The sequence below is a fragment of the Schistocerca americana genome, chromosome 2 (genome assembly GCF_021461395.2).
Source record: "Schistocerca americana isolate TAMUIC-IGC-003095 chromosome 2, iqSchAmer2.1, whole genome shotgun sequence".
Lineage (NCBI taxonomy): Eukaryota > Metazoa > Arthropoda > Insecta > Orthoptera > Acrididae > Schistocerca > Schistocerca americana.
In genome coordinates this window covers 66,972,908-66,986,995 of record NC_060120.1, presented here as the reverse complement: position 1 = coordinate 66,986,995, position 14,088 = coordinate 66,972,908, and the positions used below count along the sequence as shown (strand labels likewise).

Genomic DNA, 14,088 nt, shown 5'->3' with positions numbered 1-14,088 from the left:
TGACACGAATAAATAAACAGGTTAGCAGAGACAAGAGAGGCTTTTTTTTCGTGATACTCTAAGAAATTGCGTGTGAACGCGTTGCGGTCGTTACCACGAGAAAGCGACACCTGGGCTAGAATCAGCCACGATTGTCAGTGCTGGGCTGGCACTGCGGCCAAGCAGCAGCAGTAGTAGCAGTGCTCGCACGACGTGGCGTCGCCGCAGCTGCCTGCGCTTATCGGCCGCCAAGCAGCTTCCCGGAAGCTCGCCGAGCACTGTGTAGCGCAGCGACTGTAAGCCGCGCCACACTCAACGAGCGCGCTCGTAACTCCGATCGCTGTGCTGTACTGGTGGGTGCCGCGGTATTGCTATCGCTTCCGATACCTGAAGCAGAGTACGCGAAAGAACTTGCACTCCTTCTAACAGCCGTGTACCGCTTGTCTCTAGAGGAACGGAAGGTTCTAAATGATTGGAAAAGAGCACAGGTAGTCCCAGTCTTCAAGAAGGGTCGTCGAGCAGATGCGCAAAACTATAGACCTATACCTCTGACGTCGATCTGTTGTAGAATTTTAGAACATGTTTTTTGCTCGAGTATCATGTCATTTTTGGAACCCAGTATCTACTCTGTAGGAATCAACATGGATTCCGGAAACAGCGATCGTCTGAGACCCAACTCGCTTTATTTGTTCATGAGACCCAGAAAATATTAGATACAGGCTCCCAGGTAGATGCTACTTTCCTTGACTTCCGGAGGGCGTTCGATACAGTTCCGCACTGTCGCCTGATAAACAAAGTAAGAGCCTATGGAATATCGGACCAGCTGTGTCGCTGGATTGAAGAGTTTTTAGCAAACAGAACACAGCCTGTTGTTATCAATGGAGAGACGTCTACAGACGTTAAAGTAACCTCTGGCGTGCCACAGGGGAGTGTTAAGGGACCATTGGTTTAAACAATATATATAAATGACCTAGTGGATAGTGTCGGAAGTTCCATGCGGCTTTTCGGGGATGATGCTGTAGTATACAGAGAAGTTGCAGCATTAGAAAATTGTAGCGAAATGCAGGAAGATCTGCAGCGGATAGGCACTTGGTGCAAGGAGTGGCAACTTACCCTTAACATAGACAAATGTAATGTATTGCGAATACATAGAAAGAAGGATCCTTTATTGTATGATTATATGATAGCGGAACAAACACTGGTAGCAGTTACTTCTATGAAATATCTGGGAGTATGCGTGCGGAACGATTTGAAGTGGAATGATCATATAAAATTAATTGTTGGTAAGGCGGGTACCAGGTAGAGATTCATTGGCAGAGTCCTTAGGAAATGTAGTCCATCAACAAAGGAGGTGGCTTACAAAACACCCGTTCGACCTATACTTGAGTATTGCTCATCAGTGTGGGATCCGTACCAGATCGGGTTGACGGAGGAGATAGAGAAGATCCAAAGAAGAGCGGCGCGTTTCGTCACAGGGTTATTTGGTAAGCGTGATAGCGTTACGGAGATGTTTAGCAAAACTCAAGTGGCAGACTCTGCAAGAGAGGCGCTCTGCACCGCGGTGTAGCATGCTCGCCAGGTTTCGAGAGGGTGCGTTTCTGGATGAGGTATCGAATATATTGTTCCCCCTACTTATACCTCCCGAGGAGATCACGAATGTAAAATTAGAGAGATTCGAGCGCGCACGGAGGCTTTCAGACAGTCGTTCTTCCCGCGAACCATACGCGACTGGATCAGGAAAGGGAGGTAATGACAGTGGCACGTTAAGTGCCCTCCGCCACACACCGTTGGGTGGCTTGCGGAGTATACATGTAGATGTAGATGAAGCCCCTCCGATGTCAGTGTTATGTTGAATGTCATTGCTCCACGGCTGAGACAGGAAAAACACTTCTTTTGACTGGCGACTTCCTGTACGCTACCTAGTTCACTGGACGATCATAACGCAAAATCTTTTAGAGTACAGATATTCATAAATTTTGTTGTTGTTGTTGTCTTCAGTCCTGAGACTGGCTTGATGCAGGTCTCCATGCTACTCTATCCTATGCAAGTTTCTTCATCTCCCACTACCTACTGCAGCCTACATCCTTCTGAATCTGCTTAGTGTATTCATCTCTTGGTTTCCTTCTACGATTTTTACCCTCCACGCTGCCCTCCAGTACCAAATTGGTGATCCCTTGATGCCTCAGAACATGTCCTACCAACCGATCCCTTCTTCTAGTCAAGTTGTGCCACAAACTTCTCTTCTCCCCAATTCTATTCAATACCTCCCCATTAGTTAAGTGATCTCTGTAGCACCACATTTTGAAAGCTTCTATTCTCTTCTTGTCTAAACTATTTATCGTCCACGTTTCACTTCCGTACGTGGCTACACTCCATACAAATACTTTCAGAAACGACTTCCTGACATTTAAATCAATACTCGATGTTAACAAATTTCTCTTCTTCAGAAACGCTTTCATTGCCATTGCCAGTCTACATTTTATATCCTCTCTATTTCAACCATCATCAGCTATTTTGCTCCCCAAATAGCAAAACTCCTTTACTGCTTTAAGTGTCTCATTTCCTAATCTAATTCCCTCAGCATCGCCCGACTTAATTCGACTACATTCCATTATCCTCGTTTTGCTTTTGTTGATGTTCATCTTATACCCTCCTTTCAAGACACTGTCCATTTCGTTCAACTGCTCTTCCAAGTCTTTTGCTGTCTCTGACAGAATTACAATGTCATCGGCGAACCTCAAGGTTTTAATTTCTTCTCCATGGATTTTAATTCCTACTCCGAACTTTTCTTTCGTTTCCTTTACTGCTTGCTCAATATACAGATTGAATAACAACGGGGAGAGGCTACAAACCTGTCTCACTCCCTTCCCAACCACTGCTTCCCTTTCATGTCCCTCGACTCTTATAACTGCCATCTGGTTTCTGTACAAATTGTAGATAGCCTTTCGCTCCCTGTATTTTACCCCTGCCACCTTCAGAATTTGAAAGAGAGTATTCCAATCAACATTGTCAAAAGCTTTCTCTAAGTCTACAAATGCTAGAAACGTAGGTTTGCCTTTCCTCAATCTTTCTTCTAAGATAAGTCGTACGGTCAGTATTCTCTCACGCGTTCCAACATTTCTACGGAATCCAAACTGATCTTCAGCGAGGTCGGCTTCTACCAGTTTCTCCATTCGTCTGTAAAGAATTCTCGTTAGTATTTTGCAGCTGTGGCTTATTAAACTGATAGTCCGGTTATTTTCACATCCGTCAACACCTGCTTTCTTTGGGATTGGAATTATTATATTCTTCTTGAAGTCTGAGGGTATTTCGCCTGTCTCATACATCTTGCTCACCAGATGGTAGAGTTTTGTCAGGACTGGCTCTCCCAAGGCTGTCAGTAGTTGTAATGGAATGTTGTCTACTCCGGGGGCCTTGTTTCGACATGAATTTTATAAGCATCGAGTCTTGCTTATCTGTCCCAACGGAACCCACAGGTGCCGCGGGAATACACCACCCGAGACAGGCGTGGTTTTGACGGACTGTAATGAGTCTGTTCTGAGAGTGCCTACCGAGCAGATCGCGTGTGAGCGTGATAGGGAAAGTCGTGCACAGATGTATGGAAAATAGGCGAGAACAGTGATATTTGTATATCGACGGCAGTGTTGTACTGTATGATACAAAATACATTTTGTGTTAGTCGGAGCTTATCTACAGTGTGAGTTGGACGCGAGTAAGGAGTGCTCAGTCACCCATTCGTGGCGGGAGAAATTATTTGTAATCACTGCTTTACTTGCACTCGTATAAAATGGGAAAACGCATTATTTTACGGTGACAGTATGGAAACTGAAAGCAATCGTTAACTCGAAAGGAGTTGTGAAATCCCGAGCGGTCTAAGGCGCTGCAGTCAGGAACTGTGCGGTTGGTCCCGGTGGAGCTTCGAGTCCTCCCTCGGGCATGGATGTGTGTGTTTGTCTTTAGGATAATTTAGGTTACGTAGTGTGTAAGCTTAGGGACTGATGACCTTAGCAGTTAAGTATCGTAAGATTTCACACCCATTTGAACCCAGTTGTGAAATCGTGTGATTGCTAATGCGGTGCGAGTGAACGTTAGGTATTGTAGAAGTATTTTTTTTTTTCTTGACACAAAATATAATAAATTCAATGTCTAATACGAATTGTTTGGGACTTCAAAAAGTCTTTCCCGTCATTTCTGTATGTATTAACAGCATCAGCTTATGTGGAGAAGCGAGAATAAAAATTTGTTATGGCACATGTGACAGGCATACTGTTAAGGTTTCCATTACTGTGATATGTGTACCTTGGGATTAACGCGACCCAACAATGCTGTAAAACAAATCAAAAGTCCGCTATCATTCTAAAAATACACCAGAATAAAGAATTCAATACTCAGAACCAGCATTTAATCCAAAATGATAGTTGGGATCCACACAGTCTTTCACACAGTTTTGCACATCGTAAATTGGGAACAAACCATTTCGTGGATTCGACACTCACATGTTAAAATACCACCCGAAATATGCCCAGAACAGTATAAGTCTGACTGTGATAAAGAACCTTAAAGATGGTCATTTCACCAATTTCGTGAAGCCCTTGTACACTAATCCAGCACGCAAACGGTCAATATCTCCCGCCAGTGCATCCCAGAAGGGAATGCGAAGTTGAAAATCCAAAAGCAGAGCTAAAAGGCGGGGAAAATTTATCACGTGCGGAAAAAATCGTGTCAACAAAGTTCCTTTCCTGCTTCCGTAGCTGAGACCGATAACGTACGCTACTGTGGAAGCGTTCCACATATAGGTGGACGGTTCGAATCCTAGTTATGGAAGAACTGGAGCCGTATGTGGAGGACAAGTGGTGGCATATAATGCATCATAATCAGAATGCATGCCAGCGTCGTCGGTACAACGCAAAATTTGTCCTCTAGGAGTGAAAACACATCCTGTGCTAAGTTCCACGTTGTCGTTATCTTCAGTAACGAGCACAAGTATTCAGTCAGTCTTTCACGGGTTCTTTGTACGAGTCGTGGGCTGTGACAGGTAAGAGTCCTGTAAGTAGAGAAAAGCCGACAACAGAGTAATAAAAGATTCGACTCTGCATTCTCGGTCGGTCCTTAGATTAAATTTTGATATGTATATGTGTACTACTTCCATTCACTAGGGCTGTATGTCTGTCGTCTCTGTATCTTAACCTTTATTACCTCTTAATTTTCATTTATTGTAGACTCAAGCGCTAGCAAGCTTTACCAATTTCTGAAAAGTGATTCGAAAATGCCGTGATCGGAAATTTTCGTCTAGTAAGTCATCTTACTCGCCACTTTTTCTAGTTTGTCTTTGATTCAAAGGTCAGATACATCTTCCTCTTGCGCTGCCAGTAATTACGGTAATTACGGCTAATAGTGGAAAGAACACAGAGAGATAGCTGTCCACGGAAGACGGCAGAATCGTAAGCCTGGTATCCACTGCCGCGTGTTAACTATTGGTGGGCGGCAAACCTTTCCATCTTCGCACACGGCAGCAGTGCTCTGTCGATACGCAACCGCAGAAAGCTCGGGAACGCTCACTCACAAGCGCACATAAACTATGCAATCGTCAGTAATCTCAAAAATAGCATCGTGCGCAGGAAGCAAGGAAATTTGTGTTTCTACCTACAAGGTGTCCATTAATTTTGTTATTCTGTATGACATAACTTTCCTGCTCACGAAGTTAACATCGGTGAAACACTGGATGAGGTGTCACACTAACCAAGAGACTCGTGTCTTTCTGTATTATACGCTATTGATAAATTCTTCTGCAATAGCTGGAAGCGAAGGACAACTGCTTCTAGGACACATTGGATATCTTGATAAGCAAGATGCCGACCGTACGTCAGAGTTAATAAAAATAGCAGCACAACGTACGAAGCGAGAGCATTGAGGTAGCGAACACTGTAGGCTGCACTGTTTCTGTATTTTATTCCATATTATCACTAACTAAATAGAAGTAGGCTACTGTAAGAGTAAACGAGGCTTAGCGCAACTAGAGACCACAATAGGTTTTATGTCAACGAAACACACGCTTTTAAAATATCTTATTTAAATTTTATCACTGTTGATGATAGTTAGCGATGAATATAATATGAATTACCAGCAATAGCGTCATGCACTTCGATGAAATAGCCTGTCTGCTTCGCCAGTTCACGTTTCTAATTAGCATGGGGCTCTAGATTTCGGAAATTAGGGAAAGCGAATTGGAGACTTAGATTTCTGGTAAGGGGACAGGGAAGATGCAGTGCATCTGTACAGAAAATCGCAGACAAATGCTGGTGCTACCAATCATATTGTTCGAACGCTTGCAATTCTCATCAGGTAGGCATGACAACAGACATTGACCGAATCCAGAGACTCGTTGCTCGGATTAACCGCTCCGTATACACCACGCGGATATTAACAGAAATGCTCGAGGCATATAAATGGATATCCTCGGAAGAGAGAGCATTAATCACAAAAAAAATACAGGCTGATTCTTGCAGACAAGATAAGAGCAACAAACCACGTTTTATAATGCTGTTTATTCACATAAATAGTGCCGTCAGCGATTTCGAACCGACAGGTTAATCATCAGTCGGCTTTTTCACGTTAAGACAAGTTTTTTGTTGTAGTATGTGCCTCAAGGTCAACAAGCCCTCTCATGATGAACTTGTCGGCTCGAAGACGGTAACGGCGCTGTTTGTGCGAATAAACAGCATTATGAAAAGTAGCTGGTTGCTGTTAACTTTTCTGCAAGAATCAACCTGTATTGCGTACACAGGCACGGTCTCAAAATGTCAGTTTTCGACCGGCTCAATGCGCGAATGGAGTACGAAAGCAATCTACATCTACATTTATACTCCGCAAGCCACCCAACGGTGTGTGGCGGAGGGCACTTTACGTGCCACTGTCATTACCTCCCTTTCCTGTTCCACTCGCGTATGGTTCGCGAGAAGAACGACTGCCGGAAAGCCTCCGTGCGCGCTCGAATCTCTCTAATTTTACATTCGTGATCTCCTCGGGAGGTATAAGTAGTGGAAAGCAATATATTCGATACCTCATCCAGAAACGCACCCTCTCGAAACCTGGAAAGCAAGCTACACCGCGATGGTTAGCGCCTCTTTTGAAGAGTCTGCCACTTGAGTTTGCTAAACATCTCCATAACGCTGGCACGCTTACCAAATAACCCTGTGACGAAACGCGCCGCTCTTCTTTGGATCTTCTCTATCTCCTCTGTCAACCCGATCTGGTACGGATCCCACACTGATGAGCAATACTCAAGTATAGGTCGAACGAGTGTTTTGTAAGCCACCTCCTTTGTTGATGGACTACATTTTCTAAGGACTCTTCCAATGAATCTCAACCTGGTACCCGCCTTACCAACAATTAATTTTATATGATCATTCCACTTCAAATCGTTCCGTACGCATACTCCCAGATATTTTACACAAGTAACTGCCACCAGTGTTTGTTCCGCTATCATAAAATCATACAATAAAGGATCCTTCTTTCTATGTATTCGCAATACATTACATTTGTCTATGTTAAGGGTCAGTTGCCACTCCCTGCGCCAAGTGCCTATCCGCTGCACATCTTCCTGCTAATGCAGGATTTACACTGTAAAGAGGGTTGTTAACTACATGTGTAGATGTCGATTAGAGCGAAACAGAAAAGTTCTTTTGCCTCCTAGCCGCTTGTTTCTAACAGTAGGCGAGCCGCTGTCGCGCGTGGACGTGGCTCAGTGGCCGCGCCACTTACCTCGCTCTCTCGACTGAGTCTCCTGAACAGCTCATCCGCCTCGAACTTGGCCTTCTGGTCCGGAACGACACGCGGCATCTTGAAGATGAAGCGCGGCTTGGGCTGCTCGTAGAGTCCGATCGAGTCGAAGGGCAGCATGCCGGCGAGCGCAGCGCTCGGGTCGTTCATCGCGTGCATGTCGGCGGCTCGGCGGCTCTGACGGGCTACACGCTCCCTGCCGATGCTCGCTCCCGCAGCCACGGGCCCACACTGGCGCGCCCGCGGCAGCGGAGGCCTCGTGCGCGCCCGCCGCGGCCCCGCCCACTTCCCCCCACCGCCGCGCCTCGCAGGCCCCGCCCCTTGACGTCACAATATGGCGGTGCTCGCCGCTCGCGGTAGCGCACGCGCCGCCGGACGTATTTTTGTCTCCCTTTTTCTTTTTTCTTTTTTCAGTGTTAACATCTGCAGGCGTGCCGGAGTGCTTGTAATCTGCCTCTGACTATCTCAAATCCGTTGCAGAGATCGCAGTAATGGTTACCCTCCTGCCAGAAAAAAAAACTGGTTTTGAGCGGCTGTGTCCTCCCATCCCTGACGCACCCTTGTCGAAAGTACAGTGCGATAGTCGTCGTGAATACTGATTGCAGCGTAACTAAAATGGGTACTCTGAAGCTATGCTTCTCTTTCTACTCCTGCGCACTGAAAATCTTTATTTCTAAAGGACGTATTCGTTTCTCTTTTAGCCCGAAAAAACTGTAGAAATTTGATACTTTTTATCATTTGTTTAATAAATTTTGATACGTTCCGTCGTCTGCGTAATCCCAAACGATTATCAAACCATGCCTTGGTTTCATCTGGATTCTACAGTGTAGCTGGAAAAGGAGGGTCAACATATTTTTCGTCGACTACCATATTATTTTTTATTCGATTAAACTTTGCTTTGCTCCCAGACATCCTCCGTCCCTCGAAATTGACATTCCTTTTCTTTCTGTGAGCATTTCCTTCCTTTTGCTGACCTCTGTCTTTCATGAAACCCACAAGACAAAATTTCTTCTCTAAACAGGGTTCTGTTATCTATTACGTCCGTTCTGTCTCCGGGGGTTCTTCTTTTCACTTAAAAGAAAAAGGAGGTTTGTATTTACACCAGTGTGGAGTGCATGGTAGTAGGGTAATTGCCACTGTACCACATACTAGAATTTATTCGCTCTCTGTTGGTATGTGGAAGACGGGAAGAAAGATTACTTAAGCGCTTTTGTGCGTGCTGTAATTGGTTTAATCTCGTCTACTCAGTCCCTTCAGGAGCGATACTTAGGGAGCCGTAGTATAGGCCTAACACAAGATTCTTCACTTAATACTGGTTCTCGAGGTGTTGTGGAGGTGGGGTGGGTAGTGTTTAACGTCTCGTCGACAACGAGGGCATTAGAGACGGAGCGCAAGCTCGGGTTAGCGAAGGATTGGGAAGGAAATCGGCCGTGCCCTTTCAAAGGAACCATCCCGGCATTTGCCTGAAACGATTTAGGGAAATCACGGAAAACCTAAATCAGGATGGCCGGAGACGGGATTGAACCCTCGTCCTCCCGAATGCGAGTCCAGTGTGGAGGTGTTGTAAGTAGGCTTTTGCAGAGTAGATGACGTCTTGTCTTCAAGCATCTGTAAGTTCAGTTATTCAGCGTTTCCGTGACGCTCTGCCACGAGCCAAACACACGTGCTGCTCTTCTTTGTATACTAGGCTCTATCCCAAATGGTTCAAATGGCTCTGAGCACATGGGACTTTACATCTGAGGTCATCAATCCCCTAGAACGTAGAACTACTTAAACCTAACTAACCCAAGGACGTCACACACATCCATGCCCGAGGCAGGATTCGAACCTGCGACCATAGCAGTCGCGCGGTTCCGTACTAAAGCGCCTAGAACCGCTCGGCCACCGCGGCCGGCGGCTATATCCCAGGTAAGTCCTATTTTGTGTGGATCCCATGCACTTAGTCAGTATCCTTCTAACCACCTATCTTACCAACCACTGAACCCATGTGATCGTTAATTTTCATACATTCGTCGATGAGACAGGAAATGAAATTGACGACAGTAAAGCAAAATCAGAAATGGCAAATTCTGTTTTCAAATGCTGCTTTACAAAGGGTAACTCAGACCTATTGCCCCAATTTAAGTTAAGTCTCGTACCACAAAAAAGACGAGTGAAATAGATTCTGGCATGAGATAGTGGCGTTGGGAAACAGCTGAAATCGTTAAAACCGAACAGATCTCCAGGGCCCGATGGAATTCCTATCAGATTCTATACTGAATTTACGTCTGAGTTCGCCTCTCGTTCAACTATAATGTATCGTAGATCCATCGGGGAAAAAACCGTACCCAGTAGCTGGAAGAAAGCAGAGGTAAAACCTGTCTACAAGAATGGTAATAGAAGAGTCCCACAATAATGGCATCCAATATTCTTGATATCGATTTGTTGTAGAATCTTAGAATATATTATGAGCTGAAATATAACGAGGTATATTGAACAGAATATACCTCCTCCATGCCAAACAGCACGGATTTCGAAATCATCGGTCATGTGAAACCCAGCTCGCACTTTTCTCACATGACGTATTGAAAGCCTTTGATCAAGGCAGTCAGGAGATGTAGTACCTCTCGATTTCCCAAAGTCATTTGACATAATACCACATCTACACTTATTATTACAAGTTTCTTCTCTGCCAGGCCCACAGCATACAAGAGGTCAAAATATGATATCATCAAAAGTGCGATCGTAGGCTTATGTGACTGGATTAAGGATTTTTTCGTAGGGTGGATGTGTCAAGTTTTCTTCGACAGATAGAAGTAACTTCTGGCGTACCTCAGGGAAGTGTGTTGGGGTTTGGGGCCCTTGCTGTTCACAGTTAATATTAATGACCTCTCGGACAATATAAATAGTAACCTCAGACCTTTAACAGATGATGCGATTGTTTATATTCAAGCAAGCCTACCGTCTGAAAGAAGCTGCATAAACATCCAGTCAAATATAAAACTGAACACTTTACAAAACGAAAAAACTAGTACCCTATGAGTATCTTAACAGTGAGTCACTGTTGGAGTCGTCCTTCTCATCAAAATACCTGGGTGTAACAGTTAGAATATGGAATGTCGTAGGTAAAGCAGCTGGCAGCCTTGGGTGTACTAGTAGCAGAATACTGGGGAAAAGGAGATTGCTTACAGATCACTTGTGGTGTCGGTTCTAGAACATTGTTCAAGTGTGTGGGACGCGTATATTGAACGTATACAGAATATATTGAACGGGGATATCGAACGTATACAGAAAAGGGCAGCACGAATGGTCCCAGGTTTGTATGCCTCATGGGAGAGCGTCACAGATATTCCGAAGAAACCGAACTGGCAGACTCTTGAAGACAGACGTAAACTATCCCGAGAAAGTCTGCTTACAAAGTTTCAAGAATCGATTTTAAATGATGTCTTTCAGAATATTGTATTGTATGGAGCCGGGGACCTAGAAACGACAGAGAGGCTTCGTCCCCGCCTTAGCCCTCAGTGGTTCACAACCTCTCAACAGGCTACAGCAGTCCACTCACCCCGCCGCCGCCCCCACACCGAACCCAGGGTTATTGTGCGGTTCGGCCCCCAGTGTTGTTTGGAAACACGGCAACATCCTCCGTACAGCCCGAATGTTTCACCGCATGATTTTCCACGTCTTTGACGATCTGAAGAAGGACATGCGTGGACGTCGGTTTCAGTCGGACTTTGTAGTGCAAGAACGGGTTGACTGCATTCTACAGAACAGGAACTGATCTTCTCGTCTCCCTGTGTGACAAATGTCTCAACGCGTGTGGTAATTACTTTTCAACGGAGACATTCTATAGTCCTCTTGTGGCGGGTGTTCGGTTTTGATTTGACTGCTCCTTGTAGTTATCACATGAGCTGGGTCGGATGCGTTGTGTTCACAAAGAGTGAATGCAGTGTACGTAATAATGCATATAAGTACTTTAAACCTGAGAGATTCACATGCAGTGCAAGTAAGGGGTACATACAGCCACTAAAAAACAAAAACTCCGTCCGAACGAGGCTGGGAAGGCCCAACGGCACCGACCGGCCGCCGTGTCATCCTCAGCCCACAAGCGTCACTGGATGCGAATATGGAGGGGAATGTGGCCAGCACACCACTCTCTCGGCCGTATGTCAGTTTATGAGACCGGAACCGCTACTTCTCAATCAAGTAGCTCCTCAGTTTCCCTCACAAGGGCTGAACGCACTCCGCTAGCCAACAGCGCTGGGCAGACCGGATGGTCACCCATCCAAGTGCTAACGCAACCTGACAGCGCTTAACTTCGGTGATCTGACGAGAACCGGTGTTACCACCGCGGCAACGCCGTTGACACATACAGCTACTAGTAAGCGTAAATTTACACTGAATGTAAAAGTTCTACTTTGGAAAAGTATTAAAGTTACTAGTGCTGAGCCGATAGTAAATGATTTTTGTAGTGAATATCTCTGAAAAAGAAAATCACCTAAAAAACCCAAAATTGATGTATCATATACAGTGGTAGGCCAAACAGTATGACCACCTGCTTAAGAGCGCGTTAGTCCGCGTTTGGAACGTATTACAGCAGCGATTTTGCGAGACGTGGACTCGACAAGTCTTGGTAGGTTTCCGGAGGTATGTGGCGTCAGATGTCTAAGCAAAGGTGACGCAAATCTCGTAAATTAGGGGCCAGTGGTTTGTGGGAACGAAATTGGCACCCGATAGCGTCCCAGATCTGTTCCATCGGATTTAGATCAGCCCAATCTGGTGGTTAAGACATCAACGTGAGTTCACTATTGCGCTTCTGAAACTGCTGCAGCATGTAACGCCGCTTCCTTTGGACGAAAAATGAAGAATATAAAATTAGTACCCCAAAGCCCAAAAGTCCCAAAAAATCAAGTTCCAAATTTCATAAATGAAAAAAAAACAAAGTCCCTTTTGGAATAATGTTGCTTGAATAGTAGCACGTAGATAGAAAAGAAATTCAGTACCAAGTAGCTTAGTGTTTTGAAAAAGAAAGAAATAAACAAGATAGAATCCCATTAGTTTCAAAATAAAATCATAGTAGATCGCAAAGTTCCGTAATTAGAAATCACGAAGTAGGACGAACGACCTCAAAGAATACTCCTTACGAGTACTCTTTGAGAATCGTGTGTAATACCTAAGAAAGAGCCATGCACTGTCACTGTGTTACGAGAGTTTGCCGGAGAAAGTCGTACCTCAGCGTGTGCTCGTATACGTGGGCGCGACGAGATTGTTTTTTGAACGCTGAAGATTTGCGATCTACTACGACGCACTGATCTTATAAGACGTAAATCAGTAACTTCAAATAGGATATCACGTAGAATCCAGATAGTGAAAGATTCGAAATTGTCTTAAATTGAATAATTTCAGTAAAAGACTGGACATTACCCAAAGTTAGAAACTATTAATGATGGACCGATATAGAGACTAAACTTTGAAACCGAATTATGAGAAAAGAATTAACTTTCGTAAAATCTGGTAATGGACTCTGGAACTTGCGTAATATCTTGGACTGAAGTATAAGTCATTAATTTCACCCAGAAAGGAAACGCTTCTTCCTTACGGCAATGTTAAGATCTGAAAATAGTGCAACAAACCAGCATTCAGTGTTATTACTGCTTTAATAACTTCTTCCAATCCATTCAATATTGTGTACTCAGTAATTAATTATCTGTGCGAAGACATTGATTGTCCAAGGAACGCGGCGTGCATAAGTACTCTTTGCTGCGTTAACAAATCATCGCTCTGTTACGAACTATTAGGCGCTAGTAAAGTGAAAAACTTTAGTGGAGATATTGGTGTTGTGCATGTAATGAAGCTTGTAATATTATTAGGATTTCCGTAGTATGAAAGCTGTGAGTACCCTTGGAAAGGCATTCACCTATCTTTATATTAAATGATCAACTTATGAGATGAGACGTATTCTTTGAAAGACATTTGTTTTATATAATTTACATAACTGTAAAGATGCGCATCTAGCGCGGACGCTAATACATCGATTGCGCAGTCAAAGAAACATTTTAACAGAAACTGAACTGACGTTCCGCTTCGATCTAAATAAAAGATGACAGTAACAAACTTTTGTAGATCTTCAGATTTTTAATGTACTTCTGCTTGTAATGTGAAAACGTAAAGGAGGTCGACTTTAAGCTAGAAAAGTGAGCGGTCTTTCCAGCGTGCAGACAACATTATTAATTAATAAAATTCAAGTAATTTATGTTCGAAACTGTAAATCGGCAAGTTATTGTTATGAAGGTGTTGGACAGTGCAAGAATTGTCTTTGACGAAGGAGAAAAGTAATGACTGTAATTTGTGACA

At 44.3% G+C, this 14,088-nt stretch overlaps 1 protein-coding gene across 2 annotated transcripts in view; it reads right to left on the bottom strand.

Moving 5' to 3' along the window:
* The window catches only part of LOC124595819 (protein big brother), a 246,557-nt gene extending 238,579 nt beyond the window's left edge, over window positions 1-7,978 (bottom strand). For both annotated transcript variants that reach the window (XM_047134714.1, XM_047134713.1), the window contains exon 1: window positions 7,741-7,978. In XM_047134714.1, the coding sequence (XP_046990670.1) occupies window positions 7,741-7,917 (177 nt within the window). In that variant the 5' untranslated portion in view covers window positions 7,918-7,978. The remainder of the gene's footprint in view (window positions 1-7,740) is intronic.
* Window positions 7,979-14,088: the final 6,110 nt, after the last annotated feature.